Below are 26,493 nucleotides of genomic sequence, written 5' to 3' on the forward strand. Positions count from 1 at the left end.
ATCTACATTTTATGCACTTCCAAGAGAGGCCCCATAATATATCCCAGGGTTTGGGAAAGCAGAGATCCATGAAATTTAATTTTTCCACTATTTCAAACCTCAGGTAAAGAGTACTGGAAGAACAGACTGCTTTGTCATTTGTTCATCTCAAGCATGTACAATCACATGACAACTCAAGTCTGCTTAAGGACTACTTCCCTATTTCTCTTGATACTTTTTATCCCCATTGAACTGCATTTAAAAAAAAAATCCTTCTCCCATCCCTTCCTGGATGTTTAAAATATAAATGTGCATTTATAAAAACCTTGAAAGTTGGCGCAGCTATGCTCTGGGACCTAAATTTGCAATGGACAAAGCATGCAGATGGCCCTGGTTTTCTTCAGTCACTAAGTGTTCTCAGTGCTGTTTTCTGTTCTTGGCTCAGTCTCTACAGCTTTTGACAGCTGCTGTAGTGGTGCCGACTGTGCTCCAGGGCTACACCCTGTGCCTTTGTTGCTGTAACTCACTGCTCACTGGGCTCTGCAAGGAGCCCTGGGCTGGGTGGAGTGTGTTCAACACGTGGCTGGTACCTCACCTGTGTCTGTATCAGGTGTCACTGTCTGGCTCAGTGCCACTGAGGTTCCTGCAGCTGGGAGAGCATCAGGTGTGACTGAGAGCCACCTGGCTGGAGAGGTGGGCAAGGCCTCTGGGGAGCAGGGCACAGGCACCATTTCTAAAGGGGGCACAAGTGTTGTATTTGTTTTGTGCCTTGGGCTGCTGATGAATATCTGTGTAATAGCTGGGCCCACATTTGTCACGCTGCAGTGGCTTGGAGTTATCTGAACATTCTGTGTGTTGCTCTTGGTGCTTCAGGGTGAGTAAAACTCAAGGTGATTAACATCCTAGTCATGTGAGAAAGCACCTCTCTATATGCTGCCCTCTGGTCTTTGCCGTCACAGGCTGGATCAGCACGTTAGCAGCCTTTGGGGTTTGGCATTGATCCCGTTCTGCCTCTTACCATCTAGATGGGATGAGGGACTCCTTCTTTCCCCAGACCTCACAGGGACAGGGAGGTGGAAGCTTAGTAGAGCTCTGCTTGCTCTGGCTGTGGTTCCTTCTGCCTGTGGCATGGGCGTAGGTCTTACTTGTAACAGAGCTGAAGTGAAGCAGCCTCTTGTGCTCTGTGTCTGCAGTGACTAACACAGAGAGCTGCTCAATACTCAACCAAGTCCACAAAATCATGTAACTTCACAGTGCAAATCCAAGTCCTGGCCTGGTTCTACAGAACTGTAGTGAAGTGTCTGTGTATAGGGCAGAGAATTGTATGGTCTGGTGAGGGAAGGGGAACTGAGTTCTCAGGCATGTGGGATCCAACTGAGAGTAATAATGTAGTGGTACAGACTGGAGCACGAAGGTGCTGGTCACCTTTTCAAGACTGGTGAAAAGCTGACATATGTTTCAGTTGCTGTTTTTCCAGTTGCACAGACTCTACAATACCATGTCAAAAAGAGGAAGAGGTAGGAAGAAGCAAGATGACATCCTTAGGAAAGGGTTCTCCAGTGCACACAAGTATGTCTTACATGGGGACGTTCTTTTCCCTTGGAAGAAGAAATCCACGTCCGTCAGACACAAAGTTTCCTCTGATCACATGCCAGTACTTATCTTGGGAAAGACTACAACTACTCCCTTAAAAGTGGGAGCCACAGTTAATGAGTGGATTGGCATAGGACACTGTCCACCACATCCATCTGTTAACAGTGTAGGGACAGGGATCTAACTCAGGAAGTGTGAAGGAGAATCAATCTTACCAGCACATACACTACAAATTTGAGCATAGAAAAATTTACTGGTTCAGCCCTTGAATCAACATAAACCAGCAGAGCTGTGTTTTTTTCAGTGCAGATGTACTGATTTATATAGTATAGGGTATGTTCTTAGTAGTTGGAAAGATGTTTTCAAGCTTTACACAGACTGGAAATTTAATTCACCAACTGTAACTTATTCCTGGCTTTGAGGTTACTGCTATTGACTCTGGACTACAGACAAATGTACCATAACCAAGTGGCCCTTTTCTAGCTGTAGTTTCTACACTCAAGGAAAACACACAAGATTTTTGCAGAAATTAAGAAATATATTAATAGCAAAAGTCATGAATCTAAGCCCAAGATGTTAAGAGAAGTGAATTTGGGGAAGACTGAGCATCTAAACAAACCCTAAAGAGAAAACATGTATTTCATAAGAATATGCTCTAATAACTAACAAGGTACCTGTGCTTCACACAGGTTAGACTTCTGTTTAAACGAGCCCTTCAATGTTTTACTGCTGTTAGATATTAATCAAACTCAAGAAAGTACCAAAATTAATGAAATTTTATTGGCAAAAATCAAGTTGAATGTGACCTATTTAGTTCAACAGATGCGAGCCTCAGTTTAGTTTATCAAAATACTTCAGTTTTCCAGCTGGATCTGGAATTATCTGTGCAAGAAAGAAAATGGAAATGTTAGTCAAAAACCAAAGCCACGAAAACACAACAAACTATAAAGCCAGAACAGCACAGCATTTCATAGTAGGATGCTACTGCCAACTCACTAGCAACACTGAAGAGTAATTTATCAGTTGATTTGGTACTAGATTACTATTCATCTCTAAAGGTATGTAACAGCAGTAGCAGAGAGATTCAACTGATTGAGGCATGAGAGAGTGCAGCCTACCAAAGGAAGAATTTTGACAGCTTGCCCCAAAAGCAAGATATTTTGACAAATTAATGTCTTTAATCTAGAGGTTTAGAATTTACTTACAGTTCTTCCCTTGGCCACCACACTCTCATGGCTTCCTCTGGTTTGATCTAATTAAATCAAACACATTTAGAAGGCATGACTACATCTTTGAGAAAGGCTTTTTCATCTACTCTGCTATTACCTGCATCTTTTGCACAGAGGAGATGGAGAATGCTTATGTATTGCTTTAGATTACTAAATTGGCAGTATTGGAGCTGTTACTATCAGCATTTTAAGACTGTTTTTTAGAAAGTATGTTAATGCCATTGTTATCTAGGTAATCCTACTTATGGAGGGCAGAAGTTTTCAGTACCAAAATACAAATGTTAGGCCAGCCAGCCCTCTTTCATTTTACAATCTTAATATCCAGCTTTCCCCACTATGACACTCCTCTGCCAGCTTGAAAAAATTGATTCCCAGCCTCCAGTCATCCTGGGACGTTTTTCTCATCCAGCAAGGAAACATGGTTTAACATTCCACTGTTTTTTACCATCAAGTATAATGCTCACTAACTCTGCTTAGAGGCTTCTGGGACCTGGTTTTTGTTGAGCCAGCTCATTAACAACAGTGCTCTGTCATCACCAGATGGTTCAGAAGGAAGCCACATGCTCAAATAAATGACAGTGATCTCATCTGAGCGAGGCAGCTCAGACCTCTGGTGAAAGTTTCATTATTCTGCTGAGGCTCACCCTGGGCCAGGGAACACAAACAAGTTCAATGGGTGTTTATCTGAACTCTGGCTCCTCTGCCTGCAGTCACATGGAGCCCAGGAGTAACAAAGAAGGGAGGGCAATTGCACAGCAAAACAGTGCTCCCTGCTGGAGTGCTGATAATGGCACTGGCTCTGGCACATACGACAGCAGCCTGGCAACTTCTATCTTTCTTTTTTTTGGGTAGTGCTCAGGATCTGCACTAAGAAACAACTCCACCAAGAATTTATATGGACAAGTAACCAAGAAGATATAACTACCTCAGGAGTTTCCTACTTTCCCTCATCAGGTGTTAACAGGAAGAAAGTTCTTGATCACAAACTCATTGGTGATCAAGTGAATTTTGTTCACACACCAGGAGTTTGAAACAACTGGAACATGTCTACTGTGATGGAAACAAGCCCCTAATGAAATCAATAGTAATTCAAAAGATGTAACTTTAATAATGTGAGATTAATCATACGTTCTCATTGAAAGTTGCTAAGATTTTGGATTTGGTTTTAGTAGAAATGATGACTGAGTGCTTGTTGGTAGTACATGCATGTTAATATAAACAGTGACTTACTGTTTCACTGCCAGGTTTCCAACCAGCAGGGCAAACTGAAAAAAAAAAAAAGGGATAAAGCTGAAGTGTATTTACACACACTGACTTTTGTGTGCTTAAGATTCTCTTTCTGACCATGAAGTAAAACACCATGAAGTAAGTGTCACATGTCAATATCTGAAACTATTAAATATGCAGTTTTCTTTACACGTGGGATGGTGACCTAACAGTTTATACCTGACACAACCTACCACTTATGTTACCTGAAAACTGCAGATCTCTGGATGGATGCCTATACCTTAGTTTAATTCTTGTGCCCTTCTACAAGAAGTATTGGCAAGGCAGTGTCTGAGAATCAACACCTCTTCTAGTAAAACCAGAAGTTTTCTACTAAAATTCAGGTGACTACCCAGAGACCTACCTTTCTTTCTTTAAAACCAAAACTAGGGGAATTTTTTACTAAAGAAATCAGTTCAAAGATTCCACAAGAGACTGATTTTATTTTTAGCTTTGCTTAGGAGCAAAGGGACCACAGCATGTGCTTACCATGCAGTGTGGCTGGGGGCCCTGGGACCACGTGTACAGCTGCATATTCTGGAGTAAAGCTCTCATCCGTTCAGAGCTCTCCCTCTGAGGTTTCATTCCAAGTAGTTATGCCACATTACACTGCTTTAAGATATGCTGACAGACAAAATGCCTCAAATGCTAGTAGGAATTGTGGAGAACTGTTATTCTGCGCAAAGAAACCAATGAGGCATCTACAGAGGCTCTCCTCAACATTCACATAAAAGCTAGGAAAAAATGTGGTATTCTGGAAACACTGCAAATCAACATTCTGTAAGATGGCTTTGTAACTAAATGTGGATAAATTTCCTTAGATGTGCATAGCCTAAGTATCAGCATCTATCTTTTCAAGTCTGTACAGCACAGCAGAATAATGAGTTGTATCTTCATATAAAGGTACTTTCGAATGCCTGGTGACATTGAGTTGAACTGGCAGTTAAGCTGCTGAACATGTATTCATATTTGAACAAATCTTCAAATAAATTATTTAAAGAAATGTGAAAAGTTCACCCTATGCTTGAACTGGAGGAATAACAATTTTTGATACAAAGTAATGATCTGAAGAGAGTAAAACTTCTTTGTTGGGGAAAGATGATCACATAGCACTTACAAAGAAGACACAAGTATAAATGGTGCTATAATTTCCACAGTATACCCATGTATCTTGACATGAAACACAATCAATTACTTGTCACAGCTCCTCAATGAATGGCACAGGACAAAGATGGCCTGCATCTCCATTACTTTAGTATGTAAAACTGTACTGAAATATTTGGCCTCATTCTTCACAGCCTCTTATTTTGCACAGGTTTATGCTTGTGACACATGGTACCCAATGCCAAAATTCACACTAAGGAATGCTTTATGCTCTCATTCTCGTGGATGTGAAGCAAAATGTAAATTACTATTCTAGAAACAGCCTAAGGACCTGGGACTACAGAATTAAGCAGGGCAATCAAACCACTTCAGTCACTGCATGAGGCCAGTCCTTAATGCTACAGAGCATCTTTCCTCCAAAAAGCTACAAATACAGCTTCCAGGCTAAGTAAAACAATCTTCAATATGGCAATATCTAAAAGAGCACCTTCTCCATGTTTGTCTGTGTACTGGAATGCTTGTACTAAACGAAGTGTTTCATCCACTGATCTCCCAACAGGAAGGTCATTCATTGTGATTTGTCGAAGGATTCTCTTATTGTCAATAATGAAAAGGCCTCTGTGGGGAAAAAAAAGTGTGTGTGTTAGGAAACAGAATTAATGATAGCGTTGTTTTTATGCACTGTTTTATGTCTGCTGGATGGGAGGAATTTGATCTTTGCAAACACCATACAGCACCCACCACCAATAACCTACTATTCTTTACCTGGGTATCACATGACATGAGCTGAGCTAAAGCTAAAACCAAAAAGGGATACTTCTTTGCAGAACATAAAACTAAGCTTTGACAGGTCCTGCCAGGGTATGTGCAGATGCTATGGCATTACAGGGATCCCAAAAGACACTATTCAGTTTTTGGCAAACATACCTCTTTAGGTAACCTTAGTCTTGACTCCACTTGGACTTGGGAGGTCCCTGAGCAACTGTAGTTCTGGTGAATCCTGCATATTTGCCCTGCCTTGACCCCTCTTCTGACTCATTATGACTATATTTTTTGGTATTCTTCAATATTTGTTGCTTGCTATGAATCCCCAAGTAAAATCTGCTCTCAAAGAAAAATTTCAAATGCTTCTTTAAATATAAAGCATTAAGAATTACCCCAGCAAAAACCCAAGTGAACTGCGATCCAGTAAAATACCTAAGTGTATGTCCTTGATCTTCCAGATACACTCCATAATCCTTTGAAATCTGGTGAGTCAGATCAGAAAGAAGGGGAATCTTCATTGGTCCAAGTCCTCCTTGCTTACGGGGAGTATTAATCCTTTGAAGGAAAGGAAATATAGATGTATTTCTCATACAGATTTAAAGTCCCTACACAAGTCAGAAATCACAAACCAGATCAGTATGGACAGAAGGATTTAGTGCAAGTGACATTTTTTCTGTTCTGCACACAAAGGAGATGAACAGTATTTGTGGCTTGAACAGAATGTTCAGTAGATCTTTCGTAGGTTTTGTCCGTATCTGTTAATGATGACCTCTTTCTTATCAGTCACATTTGCTTTATGCCAACATGCTCATGAACTGGGACAATGTGAAGCATTTACTGATAGTTTCATTGTTTTGTATTTTCTTTTTGTATTTGTACTATTTTTTGGACTGAGACATGACCTATTGCAAGCAATACACATGAAACAAGCTTCAAAAATAAAGGTACTTTCACACACTGGGGTTAAAATTTATTTTAAACATTTGTGTCAAGAGCATCACACTTTCACACATTATGATATAGCTACACAGGCTAAAAATCTGGGGAGTACCGTTCTTCAGCTAAGATTGAACCATGAACAATGTTTAGTGAAAGACAAGAGGAAGATACATACCATGCTAAGTGAGTGAATTTGGAGTCCACAGAACATGCTACTACTTCGGTATTTATTGCTCTGAATTCTTCAATTCGGTCACTGAAGGCGATTATCTCAGTTGGACAGACAAACGTACTAGAAAATTTAAGACAAGATAGAAGTCAAAATTTCATGAGAAAGCCAGTAAATTCTCTGCTTAACTTAAAATGGTGGATTTATCATAAATTATTTCAGCTTTTGCTTATTTTTATTGCTTCTTCAAGTATTTAACCAAAATGCTGCCTGACAAATCCTCCACCCTCAGACTCCAGCTTAGCTACAAATGGATTATTTCTGAAGACTATAAATCTACAATTATCTTACAATCTGGATTCAGAGTTTTTACAGTGACTTTCTTTTAGATTTTATGAATATTAACTGTCTGAATTTAAGCACGATAAGCCAAATTTTTCAGAGAATCATAGTATAATTTGTTGCTACTGAGTATGTCTGCAAGTTTTAACTAATTTGTCTTCAACTTTTTGTACTACAGAAGAACTGAAGTGATAAAGCTAATCATGTTAAAATATTAAAGCAGTTATGCATCTTCATTTTGTGGAAAAGAATGGGACTGTGCCTTAGAAAGCAGAGATGTTTTCACTCAATCAGTGAAGTTACTGCATTCTAAATAAAGGAGGTTAATGTTAAATGCTCTTAGGATGTTACAGGATGAGCTTAAAGGGAAAATGCCACCTCTTGGATAGACACACTCTAGAAAATATAGTTGGGATGCTGTCTTCTATTTGCAGCACTGATTTACAGCATGAAACAGAACACAGAAGCTGCCTAACTGGGGAACTACGAAGTTGTTTTTTTTGTGTGGAGACACAAATTAGTGGACACAGTTATTAGGACAAAGACTGTGTTGCAATTTTACCAATGCATGATGAGAAAACAAATGCAAATAATACATTTTCTTCTGTCACTCCTTTCTTCTCTCCCAAATTCTTACCAAACAAAAATACAAGACCTCAAAAAAAGAGAAGAATTAATGAATTACGAATCTAGTGTAGCTGCACTCAGTCTTGGTATGTCTACAGTGCTCTTACTTACAAGTCCAGAGGATAGAAGAAGAAGACAAGGTATTTTCCTTCATAATCTGTTAATTTCAGCTCTTTAAACTCTCCATTAATGACTGCTGTTCCCTCCCAGTAAGGTGCTGGCTTGGAGACTGAAATGCAAAGAATGTTCAATTAAAAGTCAGAATATGATGCCTGTGTTCAAACCAAGCTGTCCAAGGACAGCTGTTCTTCCTTTTGCTTGAAAAACAACCTGCAGCACAGTTCCACAATGAAACTGCTTTACAGCTCTAAACAGGGGGTGCAGAATGATGAAGAAATGAAGGTTTTAGTACACATGGAAAGTAAATAATTTGACCAACTTGTGCTTGTACGTGAGCCCTGCTAACAACTGATAATCAAGGCCACACAAACCTTATCTGGGCCTCCTGAACAAACCATGTGTGCACTGCCAGCTCAAGGCACCTGCTAGACTGAAGGGGAAGCTGTTCAGTACTTCAGGTACCCACACTGTTTTGTTAGGAATAGCTGTTGTGAACCAGAGGGATAAGATAGTTCAAATTCACGTTGCTCCTTTTTAGCCATGGGAGTTCTGGTCCACAAAAAATACACGCCACAACATGTTTAGAGACAAATGCCTAAAAATGCAACATATGTTTATTAAATTACAGCTCCTAAGCAAATTGAAGACAGCTGTGCTTTAAAAAAATATCCAGTTGAAATGCATGAAATAAATTTACTATTCCTATCAGAAGAGATTAACCTTGAATTTAAAATATTAAAAATTAATCTGCCAGGTACTATTTTCATAGCAATGTGAATTGTGAGACAAAAGATAGCGTATGCTGGAGTTACCAGGTGATCTCTATACATGTCAAGGACATTGACACACATCTCCAGGAAATTAGGGAAAAGCTTCTGAGAAAAATATGTGGAATCTTAAATATTATCTGGATGGTGCCTGCATTGTTTGGCTCTCCTGTTCTTAGGACAGCCCACAGCAGCAGAATATAGTCAGTGAGGATGTATAACAAGGACCTTCAGATTAGGAGGGAGAAGGAAAAGATATTAAACAAAATACTGCATGTTTGGACCCCCTTCTAAATTAAGGTAATTGTTTTTGCAGTTATAAACACCCGTCTGTAATAACTGACATAGCAAAGGGAGAAAAAACCCAAACAATGTTGGTTACAAATATCTTGGCTGCTATTTTTTTTTTTTTTTTTTAAACATCTGCTTGCAAACGTTTAAAACAGAACGTACACCCTGGCTCAGTAAAGGAAAAGGATGTTCAAGCTGTACATTCTCACAGGGAAGATAATTTTTGTGTGATCTTTCTGTACTCTCTGTCCTGCAGAATGGGACTTGGGAGCAGGTATCCCTGAACATCTCACTGCGGCGCGATTTACGGTGTTTGCCCCTAGGTCTGTCATATAAAGCCTTTAAATCACAACAGAGCAGAGGCACGAAAGCCAGTGCCAAACCCAGCGCGGTGACAGCGGGTTACAGACGTGCCCGTTCATTGTTTCTGACCGCGGCGTGAGCACAAAACATTCCTGTGTATGCCTTAAAGCGCTTCCCTGAACTCGTTCGCCATTTCTGCAACCAGAGACCTTGCTGGACGCCCGTGAGACGGCGGCGGGGACCACGATGGAAACGCAGGTCTGGAAGGGGCTGGCGGGGCCGGTCCGCCCGCCCCTCCCCTGCCTGCCGAGGCCTCCCCAGAGGCCGCACGCAGAGCCGGCGTGGGGAAGGGAAGGGTAGGGAAGGGAAGGGATCGGGAGCCCCCGCGCGCTCCGCCTGACGTGGCGCTGCCGCCGCCCCCTCCGCCCCGCAGCCCGGAGGCGCACTGCGGGCACATCCCCGCCCCGGCCCCATCCCCGCCCGGCACTCACTCTTGGCCTGGCTGAGGTGCAGCGAGTGGTCGGAGACGGGCAGCCGAGCCGCCTCCCCGGGGTACACCTGCCCGCCCGCGTAGTAATGGCACTGCTCGTCCCCGCGCTGCCGCGCCGGGCGCGGCTCCTCCGCCTCCGCTTCGCCTCCCAGCGCCGCCGCCACCAGGAGCAGCAGCAGCGCCTGGCGCCGGACCCCGGCCCCGCCGGCCGCCTCCATGTCCCGCCGAGCGACTGCACGTCCCCGCGGCGCGGCGAGGGGCGGCGGCGGCGGCGGGGAGGAGCTTGGTCCGCACACGCTCCCGCCGCATGGCCTGGCCTGGCCGGGGCTCGGGGAGGCGGGTGCGGGGAGCTGTGTGCTTCCCCCGGGCCCGGCACAGCCACCCCGGGGCACAGCACGGCCACCCCGGGTCCGGCATAGGAACCCCAGCCCGGCACAGCGACCCCCGCCCGTCACGGGAACCCCAGCCCGGCACAGTCGCCCCAGGCCCTGTTCCCTCCGTGGGACCGGGCGCTGAGCCCGGGCAGTGCCGGCGGGGCTCGGCCTCGGAGGAGACGGGAATTGTGTATGTGTGTAGAGAAAGAGGGGAAAAATACACGTGTGTGTGGAGAGAGAGCGCGCACGTATCCGGAGCCTGTGATCGCAGAAGGAAACTATCAGCGTGAGAGGCTTCCCATCTGCTATCATCTCTCTTATCTGTGGCAGCGTGGGTTCTGTGGGCAGGGCATCACTCGCGGTCATACCCAGCTATGCCAAGTGCAGCTTGTGCGTTCTGGCCTCATGAATACAGGAAATGCGAAAAAGGGCACTGCCTCAGGCTCAAAATCTTGAATTGTTGCCAGGTGGGCTGAATGGGCTCCATGTGGTGCACGTGGTGGATGTGTAAGAGTGTGGTTTGACAGAAATGAAACACTAAGTGCTTTAATTCATTAAATCACAAAATGGTTTGGTTGGAAGGGACCTTTAAAGATAATCTATTCTAATACCCCTGCAATGGCAGGGTCATTTTCAACTAGATCAGGTTGCTCAGAGCCTTATCCAGCCTGACCTTGAATGTTTCCAGGGTTGGGGCGTCCACCAGCTCTCTGGTCAACCTGTGCCAGTGTTTTGCCGCCCTTACTGTAAAACATGTCATCTTTACATTTAGTCTTAATGTACTGTTTTGTAGTTTAAAACCATTACTCCTTGTCTTATCACAACAGGCCCTACTAAAAAGTCTGTCCCCATCCTTCTTATAAGCCCCCTTTAGGTACTGGAAGGCTGCTCTAAGGTCTCCCCAGAGCCTTCTCCAGGCTGAACAACTTCAACGCTTACAGAAGAGATGCTCCAGCGCTGTGATCATCTCTGTGACCCAGATGCCTTTGTTCAAGTTTGCCTTGTGAGAGATCATTTTTCCCAGTGCTGAGTAGATTGTGGTTCATATCACAAAACAGTTACATATTTATCACAGATAAGGATAGATAGAATGTAATTCCACAGTGCATTTAATAACAAGATTTTGGAGACAGTAACTAGGCTGTGACAAGCAGTTGGTAAGGCTTTGCAGCACAATTTCTGGTTGAACTAGGCATACCTATTGGACTGGGACAGGTTAGGTCATCTGTTAAGTGTATCAATTAAATTGTACCCAGGGCCCTTAAAAATTAAGGTGTGAGAGAGCTGGAGCTGTCCCTTATCAAAAGTGTTGACTTTTTGTGTTTTGAGCACTGTGGATGCCATTCTCTGGGAAAACTGGTGGTCCAGTAAAAGTTTTGTTCCAGACTGACAGTGTCAGGAATGTCTGCAGTGCACCCTGTCTCTGCAGATGATTTGTGATAAATGTACCTTCAGGATAGTGTGGTACCTGTGTCAGAATGGACAGCACAATTTCTCTCCTTTTTTTTTTTTTTAAATGATACAGAACAGGCATGTAAAGAGCAGAGGCAAAAGAAGATGCTGAGTTGAGGGTCATTTTCGAAGAAGAAAGGCTCTGTAAAAGAAGAAAAGGATTAGCAAGGCACCTGTGATTATATGTTGTGTCTTGAAAAAATCCTACTATTTTTGTGGTTTCCTGCAGCAGATTTCAATCTTTAAAAAGATACTTCACAAAATTAAATTCACAGGAGCGGGAGAAACAAGATCTTGCAGTCATGCTTGTACTTCTTAGCCTATGATTTTAGTGTTCCTTTCTCCCAAAGCTCTGACTTCTCTCCAGAAGGGTCTCCTTTCCCATCTCTTCTGGTATTGGCATTCAAGTTCCAGTCTAGGTTCTACAAGTTAGGGTCATGCTGTTCATATCCTTACTGCCACAGTAATAATCTTATTTGGATATGTTTGCCCACCTGAAGGAAGGGATTGACGATTACTGAGGATCAGAAGGGTAAGGCTCTGGAACAGCCCTCTGATGAGTACAGGAGCAAAACACCTGCATATTTACTGGGCTTGATCAGCATGCGTGGAGTTATAAAAAAGTTGTATTAAATGTCTGCCTACAGGGGAAATGGACTTGATGACACATGAGATCCCCTTGTCCTGTTTTTTTCACAGGGAGTTGGTGGTGGCCATTCTCTGATTATACCTCCCAAAGTGTTGAAAGCAGGATAAAACCTGTTCCTTTCTTTGCTACTGTTAGAGTTTGACACCCCACCCCTATCAAGGTCGTGTCGTTAAAAGGAGGATGAAGAAAACCTGTTTGCTCATGTTAAGCACTGTGGCTGTGGTGGAAAAAAACACTTAAACAATCTTTGTACTCCCACTGATCTTGGAATCAGACAAGTTTTACATTTAAGCTTGCTAAAATGTGTTGAGAGATTACTGTCTTACATGATCCAACTCTAGTAGCACCGAATTTAATACCAAGCTTTCCTCAATCTCACTGCTCATAAGAAAAGTGACAGTGATGGCCTCTGTGTGTTCACAGAGAAAGTTATTTTGGTCGGCCCTGCTCTTCTCTTTGTGGTGGTGTTTTGAGCTGTAGGAAATGGCAGTGATTTGAGAGGTAGACATACAGAGAAGTTGAAAAAAAAAGAGCAGTTGCAAGGTATGCACTTTGCATAATGTTAACATCCCTCAGTTGAAAGATATTCCGGCATACCTCTAAATGAGAGAGAAAACCAGTAAAATCAATGCAGTAAAAATAGCAAAAAAGCAGGCCTCTTGTGAGTGGAGAAAATGCTGAAGGACAAAAACGAGTTTTATCTGTAGAATAGAATGTTAGTTTAATAGCGCTAATTTGAGCTTCACGTGTGATTAAGTCTATATAGGCATGGAACAGAGTTCAAAAGAGCACCAAGAAAGACTTCCTGGGTGATGCTGTACTCTCAAGACTTCTGCAAGTGATTAAAAAAAGAAAAATTTCATAAATGGAATCCAAGATGAAGTCCAAATGTATATCACTCTTCAGTGTCTAAATGGAGATGGGCAGTCTTCTTTTTTTTTCCCCAGTGATGAAATATTTGAACTGAATGCTGATTTTTGTGTTTAAATTGGTGATATTAAGCAATGCTGTTAAAGTGTGATAAGAGAAACACTGCTACATTCATCTTGTGATACAGCTCTTCTGAAGCTGGTAGGGCTTACCATTATGTAAAGGGAAATTTCTTAAATCCTTCCTTTCCCCCATTGTGCTGCAGGCAGCATTCCTCATGTCCTGCCATATCCAGGCCCACAAAGATGGGTCAGTTTTGGCAAAGGGCTTGATGGTGGCACTAAAGTTCTGTAAGCAGGGAGTGATTTAGGCTACTAAGCAGTTTAGAAGTGGTTATGGAGGTTCTGTGTGGTAATAAAATACCTCACTGCAATTTAAATGACCGAACATAAAAATATCTTGGAAAAATTAGTGTAATATATTGTAGCAAGATACCTGTCACCATTTCCTGGAACAGATGGAGCAGATGTTCAATATTGCGCCGGTGAAACTAGCAATTGGTTTTATCCTCCTCATGGTTTACAGGGACATTTTAACAAATATATTGCTTGTCATGCATGACAAAAAATCTATAGCGTAGGAAACTTTGCCGGAGAAAGGAGGGTAGAAAGCATCTGTTTTGTGAGAGGGATTGGACTGGAACAGAATGACCATAATTAAAATTACCAATTAGAGAAGATTTCTTCTCTTTGACTCTTACTAAGGCCAGACTGGTGGGATCAGCTCTGTGTGTGCTTACTGCAAAGGGGGCTTGAAGAGAAAGTATATCTGGCTGAGGAGTGCTGCATGGTGCCATTTGCTTTAATTGGAGCTGCATCCTGACTTCTGACTGCTGCTTGTGTTGTCAGCTTGTGGAAGCAGTATGGCTGAATAAATATAAACATAGACCTTGTAAAATCTGCCACGTTGTACTATAGAAGCATCATAGATATGTTCATTCCTGCAGCCTACCTCTGGGGAATGCATTAGTGTTTGGAGAGGAATTCATGTTTTTCCTCTGCAAACCCACCTGCCGTAGAAAAGTTCTGCTTCATTTCTTTCCCTTTCTCCTCTGACTCTGCTTCTTATGTCATTGGTGTCAGAAACCCTGCAGGGCCTGTGTGATAGGAAAAGGACAGAGCACGTTACTGATGTGTTTGACTGAGCATGGCAAAAAAGGGTGGTTTGTACTGCTAGTCACCGGGTGAGGGGGGAGTATGGTTTCTAAAGCTCCTGTTCCAAGCTTTCTTCTGTCTCTGTAGGTGCTGACAGAATCTACAAGTTTGTGAATATAAACAAACATTGTGAAACCACCTTCTTGAGTTGATAAGTCATGTAGTCCTTGCAGGGCCTCATCAGTTTTCCTTTGGCTATCACCTGGGGGTGGGTTACAAGTGTGTTTATGCTCTCCCTTTTTTTTTTTTTTTTCCCTTTAACAAGCATGTATTCAAAGAAAGTGCCCAAAACATCTCTGTGCACTAGCACAATTTTTGGACAGTTGTACTGACAAGTGAGGACTGAGAAAGTCAGTGCTGAACAGCACCTGTTAGACATATGCTGTTCTCTGCAAGTCAGTGAACTGTGAAGGACAGCACTGGAAAACCAATGCTGGCTGTCTTGGACGTGCCCTTGGCAGCATGCTGCTGCTGTGCCCTGAGACCATCACAGCCCGGAGCTTGCTACCCAAAATCACCTAGCCAGCTTTGTCTGGTGGTGCTGACCAAGAGAGACCTCTACCCACAGAACAGTAACCCCACTGTGTCAAGTGTAGCAATCTCCGTCAGGGACATTCATGGGGGTTCACAGGCTCCTGCCCTCGGGATCTCACCCTTGGATCTGCCTTCTCAGGTCTGAACTGAGCCTAGAGCACTCTGGTCCAAGCCTTGGGCTCAGTCAGCCTTTGGGAAAAGCAGAAGATTTGTCACCTCTCTGCTCAGACAAAAAGCAAAGCTGTGTCCTGCCCTTGCAGGTGTCTGAATCACAGCCTCATGGATGGAAAGAAACCCTCTGGCAACCGAATTCCATATTCTCTCAAACCAGAACAGAGACAGATGTTGCCAGTGTTTATTGGTGACAGCTGGGGGATGCCTCTTCTGTGGGTAGCCACTAAAGCCTTGCTCAGGCTTATGGGTGTGCTATGTGCCTTGCATTTGGGCACTGAAGGGAAATAGAATGTTTAGCTGTTGTCAAAAAATAGATCCTACTGTCTGAAGCATGGGTGATCCCATGGTCTGTGTAGGAGAGAAGGCCGCATTCCCAGGATAGTGGGAAAACATGGTCTTAAAACCTTCCAGCTCTTCTCCTTATGCTGGCCTGTCTGTGCCTCTTCACTTCTATCTTGAAAAGCTTTTTATATTATCTGTTTTCTAGCACTGTTTTATACCTAAATTTGCTTTTCTCTTCTTTTCGTACTTACGAAAGAGAAAAATGGCTTGTAATGAGAAATATTCATGCACCTTGATGTGTCAGTAGCTTTTACATTGCTCACTAGATGGCAGTACGATGCTTGTTGTACCGATTGAAAGAACTGGAGTCCTCTGTTCTCAAAGTGTCTGAAATTTCCTGAAATCTGGGGATCTGGTATTTGCTTCTTTAAAATACAAGATTCACAGGTGTAGGAAATGCAAGTTGAAATCTGTATTCAATCCTCATAAACAACCCCAGTTCCTGTGAACTTGTTACAACAATCAGGCTTATATAATTTTTTCAGTAAAAAGTTTACACTATTGGGTAAACTCTGAGAGTGAAGATGCTGGTGATACCACAGTAGTCTCTTAAAAAGGACGGAAAAAACCCCCCAACCATACAAATCCTGGTGAAAGAGGTGAAAATTTGTAACAGAAAATGAGTTTTAACCTGGTCACTATAGAGTGCTGAAATCACTACTGGATTTTTGTTTCTGCTTCCAGTTTTGCTAGTTACGCACAGTTTTCTGGGAGTTTGGGTAGCATTCCGGAAAGCTATCATCTCTAACTAATCTGAGTGGAGTGCACAGGCCCTGCTTCTTCTCTGCTCTTTCAGAAATCTCTGTGCTCCATGTAGAACTGCTATAAATAAATGAAGACTTTACCTTTTTTATGGTAACATCCTCACCCATCCCAACTCAATTTTGCACATATTTCAGAGCTTCAACTATTTCAGCTTGCCCACTTGGTCTAATGCAAGGACCTAGAGGTTTCCTTGCAAAGCAAAATTTCTTAATAATTGGAGGGGAAATGGACCCAGTATTTGTGTTCCCCAGACCATAGGTATATGTCTTAAGTCTCCTATAGTTCACTCCAATAGTCTAATTTAGTATATAAGTTGTGTAGTAAACTGTAAATTACTTTGGGTTAATAGTAAACTCCCGTTAGAGTCAAAGCTCTTTTTCTGCTTTGATTTGTCAGCTTTCCAGGTGGCCTTTGTGCAAGAGTCAATATTTGATCTACCACAACTAATCTTGAAATCTAGTGTTGTTGTTTTCCCATGATTAAAGGAAAAAAAGCCCATGGTACATAGCTATGAGTTTTATTTATTATTGCCTGCTTACTCTTTTTTAGGAAAGGCATTATTCTTAGAAGTTTGGAAAAGTTTGCAAGTTTACTAATTCTTAAGTGAAAGCATAGGGATTTCAAGATACTGTAGGTATTATAGGTAGTACACTTGAAGTATACTACCTATGTGCAAAGCATTTATGAATTTATGCCTTACAGTCTCATTCACCATTACAGAATCAAAATATGGACGAAAATATTTAGAAAATACTTGCTACAGTCGGGTGCAGCTGCTTTTCTTTTTTCTGCTGCACCTGAAGCCTAAAATAAAGCACAGTGTGCAACTTGCACACTTAAATCATAATCCAAGAGTGAGAACCAGACTACTAGTACTGCTTTCTTCAGTATGCAGTCTAAAGTGATGAAAATGGGACTGGGTTGGTTCACACCATCATGTAATCTGAAAATAAAATAGCACTTCTGCATGAGCACAGTTAATGCTCCATGTGCCATTCCAGGCATGACCCAAAGTCTGTCCCTGGACATAGGGTTGAATATATCTGAACCACTCCAGAACTGCAGCTGTCTTGTCAAAATTTGTGTCATCTCTGTCATTCACTGTGTGGGAGTTGCTGCTGAATAATGCCCCCTATTTTAAAAAAGATTTTAAAACTTTCTAAGATTTTGAGGATGGTAAGTATTGCTGAGATATATAGAATGATGTGTTGATCTTTTGCACAAGTAGCTGTTGCAAGGGATTATTCCTCAGGCCTACGCTTTGAAGTAGCTGCTGTGAGTAACTATTGACTGAGCTGAAGTTGCCAGTTAAGAAAGCTGATAACACAGAATAGCTGATGGAGCAGAGCTCCTCTCTTAGACCTGGGTGTTGATTTCTGAGATAAAATTTCTGCCAGATGGTATTTTTAATGGAAATGAAACAAGCAGCATTAAAAAAAACCAAACAACCCAAGAAGTCAGATTCTATATCTCCTGATCATCCTGTAGGAAAGCAGACTTCGAGGTTGTCTGCAACATTTGCTGCCATTTCTCAAAGGCCTGCCATGATGCTTTTTGTCCTGATGAGTCTGCAGCCATGTAACCAACAGACTGGAGCCTCTTAGTGTTTAGCAAGAAATAATTGATTTTAAAAATGCCTCATTAAAAATACCTGGCATAATCTTGATCATTTCATTTTTATTACCCATTTGGTCAGTTTTCTTACTAGAAAGCCATCCAGAAACTGTTGCGGCAAGTTGGCATTGATACTGAAAGGCTTGGCTGTGCCCTGAGCTTTGTGCTCTGCTCCTCCCCAGGCAGCAGCAGTGCACCTTGAGAGTCCCCTGCCTGCTGTACCTGCTGCCTGGACATGCTTGAGTAGGTCACCACAGCAAACCACTGTTTATATTTACCAAATTGTTTGTTAAGGGTCAGCAGTTCATTATAATCCCAAGCCACTTCATGCTTCAGTTCATTCCCATTCGCATCTTGGTGCTCCTGGGTGCTTCTGATAATGGCAGGAGAGCTGCTGTGGGATTGTTATTGTGGAGGGAGGGATAGACTGTCACCAGTATGTCCTGCCTCACAGAGGGGTTTCTTTGAAAAATTGCAAATAAAGAGGAAGCAGAAGGCTCCAGGTGACAGAAGGTATAGCCTGGTCAGTAAATGCACTAAATCCTTCTGCAGCCATTCAGAGAAAACAAGTCTGTCCTGTCTGTAGCTACAGGGGCTGTCTGTTTTTCAGAAGCTATAAAGTTTTGCTTTTAGCCTGAACATTTGTGGTGTGAAGCCTGCTGTTGGTGACAGCAGTGCTCCACAATGGAAGAGCATGAGCTTTGCTGGGCAGACCAGCCAAGTGCTCCCTCTTTCCTCACTCTCCAGAGTGAGCTAGATAACAGCCCCAAGCCTGGAAGGAAGAAATGGTGAGCCCTATGCCTTGAGCTTTTGTGCAGTGTTGCTAAACTCAGATGCTAAGAGGTTGGAAGATGGAAAGCAGTAGCAGTAAGAGACCTGGAGATCTTTAGAGCTGTCTGGTTCCTGATATGTATGTAGGATTCACATGTCTGGGTTTCCATGAAGGCTCCAGACTGCCGTTGTTTTAAATGAAAGATGAACTTCCATGTAATTGTGAGATGTTTGAAGGAAAGACTTTGGGGAAACAAGCAAATACTGTGATGTTCCTGAACAACTGTGCCCAGCCTTTGGGTGGCTGAAAGCAGAAGTGTGGAGGACACTTTTGCCATGGGTCAGATTTTTTTGTGGTTCTTACATGAGGTTTGTGTAAGGGCGGTGTGTGGGGTCTGTACAGCTGCTCTGCTGTGCCTGCAGGCTTGTCCTGCTGTGGGCTGGCTGAGGGAGAAGCCAGCAGCTCCTTCTGCCCTCCCTTCCCCAGCAGAAAACTGCTTCTGAGAGATGCAGCAGGGTCAGGGCTGTTTTCAGAGCCTGGTTGGAGAAAATGAGGTTACAGGCATCACCAGGAGGAGTCTGGCATTACTCTGCTCCCACTCTGCCCAGCAGACCCTGCTGTCCTGGTTAAATACCTCAAAACAGCTAGACCAGGCTTGGTTTGGAGGAACATCATCTCTAAAAGGTTGACTCAGGCACCTGAGGAAATTAGTGTGGAATAAAGACTTGGGAGAACTGAACTGAGTCTGAGCATCAGTAATGCATCAAGAGACATGAATATTACTAAAATATATGAAATGAAAGTTAGTGGAAAAAATGAAACATTTAGTGAAGCATGCAGAGCTGGAAACATTGCCATGGTTATTAGGTTTTAATTAGTTGGAAACTGTTCATTCAAGCTCTGTTTCTGTGCAGTGATTGTCCTAATGTGGTTAGGTTTGGGATCTAACGTTTCTGAATTTTCCTTTCTTTATGAGTGCTAAGTACTGAAATCTTTGTTATACATGTGTCCTTCTGGCTTCTGGAGTGCTGATTTTTATACACAAATTTTGCAGTAAATGATACCGGTTGCTGCCTAGTGGTACTTACTGTAGCCCCAGGGACATAAGTGGTCCTACTCAAAAGACATTTAATGTGAAAGGAGACATTTGAGGGTGTTTCACAACAGGAAAGTAGTGCCATCTTACCTGTTTCACCTTCCAATATCAAAAAGACTGAGAAGCTCAGGGCCTGTGTTTTTACAATGCTCCGTGAGCTCACATGGCCTCTAGATGTACGCACACAGACACCTAAGTGTGTCAGTGAAAAAACTCAAATTAATTCTTTTTCTTCCACTGAAAGGTTGCCCCTCCACAGTTGAGAATACTCCATTACTATTAAAATACTTCATAATACCTGTTTTCAGAGACAGGAACATTTTTAATCCCTGGTCTCGCTTCACGTGAGTGAATACAGATCTACCTGTTAACTAGAGCATTTGTACCTGGAATTAAAAAGGCGTATTTTGGGCATCACTGTGTGTCTGATTTCCAATTCCTTGTTTGGAAGTCTTTATCTTTGCTATCTTATCTGATGCCTTCTGGAAACAATTTTCCCTTAACACCGCTTCATAAGTTTCAGCATACACTAGACTGGAGGTTCTGGGCCATTTCTCACGTTTTGTAATGAATTTTCTGATTGAATTCTTTTACAGGTAGCACCTCATACGTGCAAAGCAGTCCCTAAGATCCTGGTGGATTTTTTACTTATTTTATGTATACAGCTCTAAGAACTTGTGATATATTCTGAAAAGCTAAATTGCCGCTGAAATGTGCACATTTATGTTTTCCAAGGCATTAAATGAAAAATCTGAAAAGGGATAAGAATAAAATAAGCCTATTAACATAAAACCAGGTAAAATTAGAAACCAAGTGTGTTTGCATAGTTAAATTTTATTTGGAATAACCACAACGGTTTGAAATAACTACCAGATCTGTTGTCAAATAGCTGAATGTTATTAGAGAAACTCTGTCACTTGCATTAATTTCATTAATGCCTCAGGCTTTACATGAGTAGCCATAACATTAAGGTGATTAATCCGTGATTGTAAAAGGGAGCACTGGTATAGCTCTGCGGGTTCAAAATTTTCCTCACTGGGCAACCCATGAGAATTTTAATTTGGAGTTTTGTTAAACCTTCTTAAAAGTTAGTTCTATCATGTAATGTTCTTCAGTGATGGCTGAACGTGGGGTGAAAGGCAGGGGCCTCTCCCTTGTGAGAGCAGATCCTGCCCCCCTCCGTGAGCTCCAGAAAGGCCTGAGTTCACAAGGAAGGTGCAGCCTGGCTGCAGGAGAGGTCTGGCTGCTGAGGGAAAGGTTATTCTGTGGGGGTGTGTAGGGCACTAAAGGTGTGGGAGTAATTCACAGAACTGAGCAGCTGCAGAATAAAATAGGAGTGTTAGTGGAGAAAGAGTCATGATGGGGAGGGATTCTGCTGCTGTAAAGCAACATGAGTGACTGTGAGTTGAAGGCACTAAACAGGGAATCCCTGGAGAAGAGGCAGTGCTTGGCATTGTTCAGAAGAGCAAGCAGGGTCTTGTTTGCATGATTAGGGCTGGAGGGACTTTTGGTCATTGCAACCACTGCACACTCAGATTCATCCAACTTTCAGTAGCGGAACAGAAACTCCTGCACCTCCACCGCACAGTACACCTCCACTGTACCACAGAAAAGGAAAATAGCAGTTTGACACCTGTATTTAAAAAGGACTTTGGAAACATGTCAATGTGGCTTTTGTCAAGAGAAATCGTGTCTGAGAGAAATCCACTGCTCTTTGTCTGAAGCACTGACATGAGTGTAGATTAGGGTGATTTGGTCAGTACAGTGTGCTCAGATTTTTCTAAAGCTTTTGATAAGCTCCTCAGTCGGAAGATCCTAAAGAAGCAAAACGGTAGCAGGATGAAAGGAAAGTTCCCTGCTGGAAATGACGTGAGGAGTAGGAATAAACAGTCAGGTATTTCAGTGGGAGATAACAAGTGGAATCCCAGAGGGATCTGCACTGAGTTCTGTGATGTCTGGCATATTCATAAGTGGTCTGGAAAATGTCCTAAATAGTGCTGGGTGCTTCTTTGACTGAGTTATTCAGGGTAGGGAGAATAAAAATCTACTTTTAAAAACGTGGTGAGTGGTGCTGCAGTAAAATGGCAGCCTACATTTGGTGCCAATAACCACGAGATAACGCACATGGGAAAAAATAAACCTGACTGTATGATGCTGAAATGGACTTTAAACTACCTATTGCGACTCAGGGAAGAGAGTTCAAATTAGCTGTCAGTAATTCTAAAAATGTTGGCTGAGGGCAGAGCAATGCTCAAAAGCAAATGGATTGTCTGAAATTGCTAGGGAAGACACAGCAAACAAAATAATTATTTTGCTGTGCATTCACCTCTTGATTACTGTGTGCTGTTCTGATCTCCACGTCTAAGAAAAGCTATGGCAGTGTTCGAAGGGGACAGAGAAACCTGACAAGTGTTTTCACAAACAAAGAACAGCTTCTGAATTGAGATTGATTAAATAGACTCCTTAGATGGGAAAAGGGAAGGTGGAAAGACATGCGATAGCGGTGTTTAAAATCATGAGTGGCACAGAGAAAATAAGTAGCAAATGGTTGTTTGCCTTTCTCCCAGAACAAGAACAAGGGACATCAGGTGGAATTACTGGGTAGTGGCTTAAGCAAACAACAGCGGACTTGGTCCTTGTGGTGTGTGATTAAACTGGAACCAGTCTTACAGTATTCTGCTGGGTGCCAGGAGGTTAGATGGGCTCAAAACCAATCAGGTGAATTAATGGAAAAAGAAATCTATCAGGGACTATTAGGCAACAAGATGACATTTGTGCCCGAGAAGCTGTCTGCGTGGCAGGCTCTGGATGTGGGGAGGAGAGAGTGGAGAAATGACTGCATGGTTACCCCTTTTAAAAGTTGTTTCTCTTGGTATCTTCTGCTGGCTCCTGTCAGCAGTGGAATACTGGACTAAGTGGACCTTTGATCTGATCCAACAGAATTCTTCTGCATAATGTTTCTGTTTAATTTTTTTTATGTTTTTGCACATAAAATAGCTCAGAGATCCACAGGGTCCCAAGGCTTGATCCCTATTAAAAAAATTTAGACTCAGCCCGGATGTCCACTCGAAGTCTTGAAAGAGAACATATTTGGAAGGTCTCATTGATCCAGCTGCCTGAGAAGGTGAGAGCCCTGGTGACTTCAGTAATGAACCAGAGACACCCAGGCTTCTGGGTATCAAATTTGGTTCCTTGTAGGATAAGTAAGTAAAATTAATACCTATGCTGCATTGGGTTTTCCTTCATCCTGTAGTTCAATGATTTGTAGGTTTTTTTGCATCGTACAGTTTATTGTTCTGCTTTCTGAGCACATCTGATGGATGTACAGGAGCAAGCCAACATACTGTCATTGGTTAGAGAATGTCCCTTTAAAGCGGTGACAAAATTACTCTGTAGCTGGAAGTGTGACCATGAGAACTGTATTTTGATACCAGGAGAATGTTGAACTAGAGTTAAATTGAATGTCTGTTTCTTCAAGGAGGGCAAATTTAATCAGCTGCTCAAAATCAAATTAAGGGGGAAATCAGTTTGGAAAAACACAAGAATTACAATATAGCTAATGACCTGAGGTAATACTGGCAAGAAGTTTGCTTTCACATTATAAAATGAAAAATTGTTGCTCTAAGAGGGAACTGCTTGTAGCTCGTGGTTGCCAGGGTAGTTCAGAGCCTGGTATTTCCTTGAGAGAACAATTAAAATGTGCCGCCCTTCCACCATTTACTTCCCCTCTATTATGGTAGTTAATACCAACAGTTATTATACTGTGATCAAGCCTGTCAGTGTTTCTATCACAGTATTATTTCTAACTTGGATGTTAAGCTGGAAATGTTTTCCCAGCCCAGCCTGAAACAGCCTCTTGCAGCTGGTGGCCCATGAGTGATCCACAAGTGTCGTATCTTTTGCAGAAACACAGGCTCTCCTACAGCATCAGTCCTTGTAAGAACCATCTCTGCAGCTGGGAATAGAAAGTGAATACTGCATTTGACTGCGTCTTGTTGCAGAGAGGGATTTGGATTTTAATGTACACATTATTTTGATTCACGTTGGTGAGTAAGGGGGCTTTATTCAGTGTGGTTGAAAGGGACGAGGTCTTTTTGCTGCTGACCTACTTCCAATATAAAGGGAAGACACTGGAGGAGCTGTGGCTCAAAGGTTCTGCTGCTGTTCTCATCCCTGAAGGTGATCCCTTCTTGCATAAATTTTTCTCTCTTATTGACAGAGAATTTGGGGATGGTGGCCAGAAGCTGCAGCCATGACTCAGTAAGAAGGGGAGAAGTGCTGCTCTGATATTACTTAGAACTGCATTTAACTTAAAACAGCACAGTGCCTTGCTCTTCTGTGACCTTTACCCATCAGGAGTTATTAGCTAATTGAATTCAGAAGGTAACTCCCTAACTGTTTTCAAACTAAATTAACTTGCTTCAAGGGACCAAGTTGTGTTTGTATTTCCACAGAGATAATGAGTTTAGGCTTCAACTGAAACCTTGCCAGATAATGAGGAAAAAATAAATCAATGACCTCACTCTTATCTGGTCTTAACAGGCAGGCTTTCCTTTGCTAAAAGTGACCCTGAAGTGGTCTGGATTGATTCACACAAATACCAAACCCTGCATCCTGCTAAGCAGAGCCATCCTGGGGAACGCTTTGCTCCACAAGGAGATCTAATCTGCACATCAGCAAAGCTGCAAGGATTTGAATCACAGCTTTTCTTAGAGTCAAAATGAATGCTTCTGAGAAATTCAAATGAGCAGTAAGATAAAGAGTTAAGGAGGAATTTAGCTTCAATGCTAATTAGAAGAAAAAAACCACATTCTCACACTTGTGCCTGGGACTGAACAGTCTTCATAGGCATATACTTCTCTAATTCTCCATAGACATATGCTTCTCTGATTATTTAATTAGCTGATATTGTTAAATAAGAAATGCTTTACAGACATTAAGGGGAGATTGTTGCCTGCTGAGAACTGGTGTAGCTGTGTCGGTGGAGATCTTTCCTTTGGTGCCTTGATTAATGGAAGAAGTACACAGCTCAGAAACGTGCCTCTCCAAAAGCACCTTCTCACTCTCTATATGGATCTCTCAAGTGAAGGCTTAAATCTTCAGGTAATAAATGTGATTAATAATAGTTTTACAGAATATATGAGGCAATCTGTTCAAGTATGCAGAGGTAAGAGGCAGGAGGTTTTAAATACTGGTAAAGTATCTGTAAAACCTACTCTTAAAGTCCAAAATAGGAAATTGAAATTTTATAGTAGCAATAGCAGTAGTACTAGTAAAGACCATACTGGTCTAATAAGAGAGGTGATGTTTTAGGGAGAGATGGTTGCTTTTACCAAATTTTTTGATACAGTTTGTATAGTGCACCTATTCTTCTGCTGTTGAATGTCAAGGAAAAAGTGCTCCTAGGCAAAACTCCTTGGAGACATTCAAAACCTGACTGGACACAGCCGTGGGCAACTGTCCTTTGTTGACTCAGCTCTGAGCACAGGTCAGGCCTGTGCTGCAGGATGATCTGCCTTCCAAACTCAACCAATCTATGACTTTGTGAATCCAAAATACGTTTTTAATCAGTCGCTAGGACCTTCTCATGGGAACTGGTGCAGAGAACAGAACCCAGGTCCCCTGTAGGGGAAGAAGGCTCTGAAAAGGGTTTCTCTCTTATGAATCAAACTGGGCTCCTTGAATTCCTTAGCTTTTTGTCCTTTTGCAAAACTGAAGTCCCATGCAACTTTCAGAAAACTGACCTCCTGGCAACTGGCTGTCATTCCAGATTTATCAACTTGCCACCCCTGAAAACTGTGAGAAATTGGCCTTTGGCCGTAAGTGAGTTCCACTCAGAGCAATCTTCATTTGTGACTAGCTTGGATGTGCCTATTTCAGCGCTGCATCCAAAAGGCTAAACGAACTTATTAGGGAGGTGGTTTGATCTGAGCATAAAGTTAATTCATCTAACAACATCATGGAATAAAGCAAAATGGACAGAACACTCCCATAAAATAAATCAGATATGGAAATAAAATGTCAGAAGCTGAAATCATTCTATGTAATGCATTTTATTTTTCATGTATTTGCAGTGGAAATGTTTTTTTAAATGGTCACATTTGGAAAATCTTGTGATTAAATAAATTAAAATATCCTCTGCCTTATTTAAAATATTTCAATCTTTTTATATGTTGTCTCTGTGATTATTAAGATTAAAAGAATATAGGAAAAAAAAGTAGATGTTTGAAAAGCTGCTTTGGCTTACTGTCTTCAAGCAATTGCCATAGCTCCTTAGTGACAACTTGAAGATTATTATATAGTCAGAGTGCTGTAGGGATGAGAACTGAGGCTTGAACTTCAGGAAAACTGTAGAATATTTTCTGCCAAGAAAAGTGAAGGACTGAGTCCTTGCAATTGGTGGAGATCCAGTCAGAGACCACATAGAATACAACATGCTAACATATATATATAAACCCCTCCCCCCCATATTAACAGTGAAGAAGATGGCTGCTATTTGATTCTGAATTTGATTAAATAGATAATTTTATCAAAGAGTCAGCTGGATGCATCTCCACTCGGAAGCAGAATATTCATCTAATATGTGAACCACAACCACAACTTTGATTATAAAGCTTTCACCCTACTTTTAAGTTGTTTTGTGGTAACCAAAC

General features: G+C 42.1%; 1 protein-coding gene and 1 long non-coding RNA gene across 3 annotated transcripts in view; one reads left to right on the top strand and one right to left on the bottom strand.

Moving 5' to 3' along the window:
* Window positions 1-2,330: 2,330 nt before the first annotated feature.
* PRDX4 (peroxiredoxin 4) lies at window positions 2,331-10,632 on the bottom strand. Of its 2 annotated transcripts, XM_042036224.1 has the most exons (8): window positions 9,986-10,632; window positions 8,125-8,242; window positions 7,051-7,167; window positions 6,369-6,491; window positions 5,659-5,789; window positions 4,032-4,066; window positions 2,778-2,824; window positions 2,331-2,454 (listed from the first exon to the last, which is right to left on the bottom strand). In XM_042036224.1, exons 1-8 carry the CDS (start codon window positions 10,200-10,202, stop codon window positions 2,451-2,453), a joined length of 792 nt encoding a protein of 263 aa, XP_041892158.1. In that variant the 5' UTR covers window positions 10,203-10,632; the 3' UTR covers window positions 2,331-2,450. The 2 variants fall into 2 exon arrangements, with proteins under 2 accessions (XP_041892158.1, XP_041892147.1); XM_042036213.1 differs by lacking the exon at window positions 2,778-2,824 and having other exon boundaries at window positions 9,986-10,228.
* Window positions 9,552-26,493, top strand: part of LOC121668422 — an 88,670-nt gene continuing 71,728 nt past the window's right edge. Inside the window, exon 1 of the long non-coding RNA XR_006017367.1 lies at window positions 9,552-9,752. This is a non-coding gene — a long non-coding RNA (uncharacterized LOC121668422). The remainder of the gene's footprint in view (window positions 9,753-26,493) is intronic.

This window comes from Corvus kubaryi, unplaced genomic scaffold (genome assembly GCF_017639235.1).
Source record: "Corvus kubaryi isolate FWS band 111438036 unplaced genomic scaffold, C.kubaryi_AGA036_p1.0 133, whole genome shotgun sequence".
Classification (NCBI taxonomy): Eukaryota; Metazoa; Chordata; class Aves; order Passeriformes; family Corvidae; genus Corvus; species Corvus kubaryi.

Coding starts and splice junctions, on each gene's coding strand:
- PRDX4 (XM_042036224.1), bottom strand. CDS start 10,202: ATGGAGGCGGCCGGCGGGGCCGGGGTCCGGCGCCAGGCGCTGCTGCTG. Junction 6,492..7,050: donor AAATTCACTCACTTAGCATG/GTATGTATCTTC, acceptor TTTCCTTCAAAG/GATTAATACTCCCCGTAAGC. Junction 4,067..5,658: donor CACAGACAAACATGGAGAAG/GTGCTCTTTTAG, acceptor TTTTTTTTTCAG/TTTGCCCTGCTGGTTGGAAA.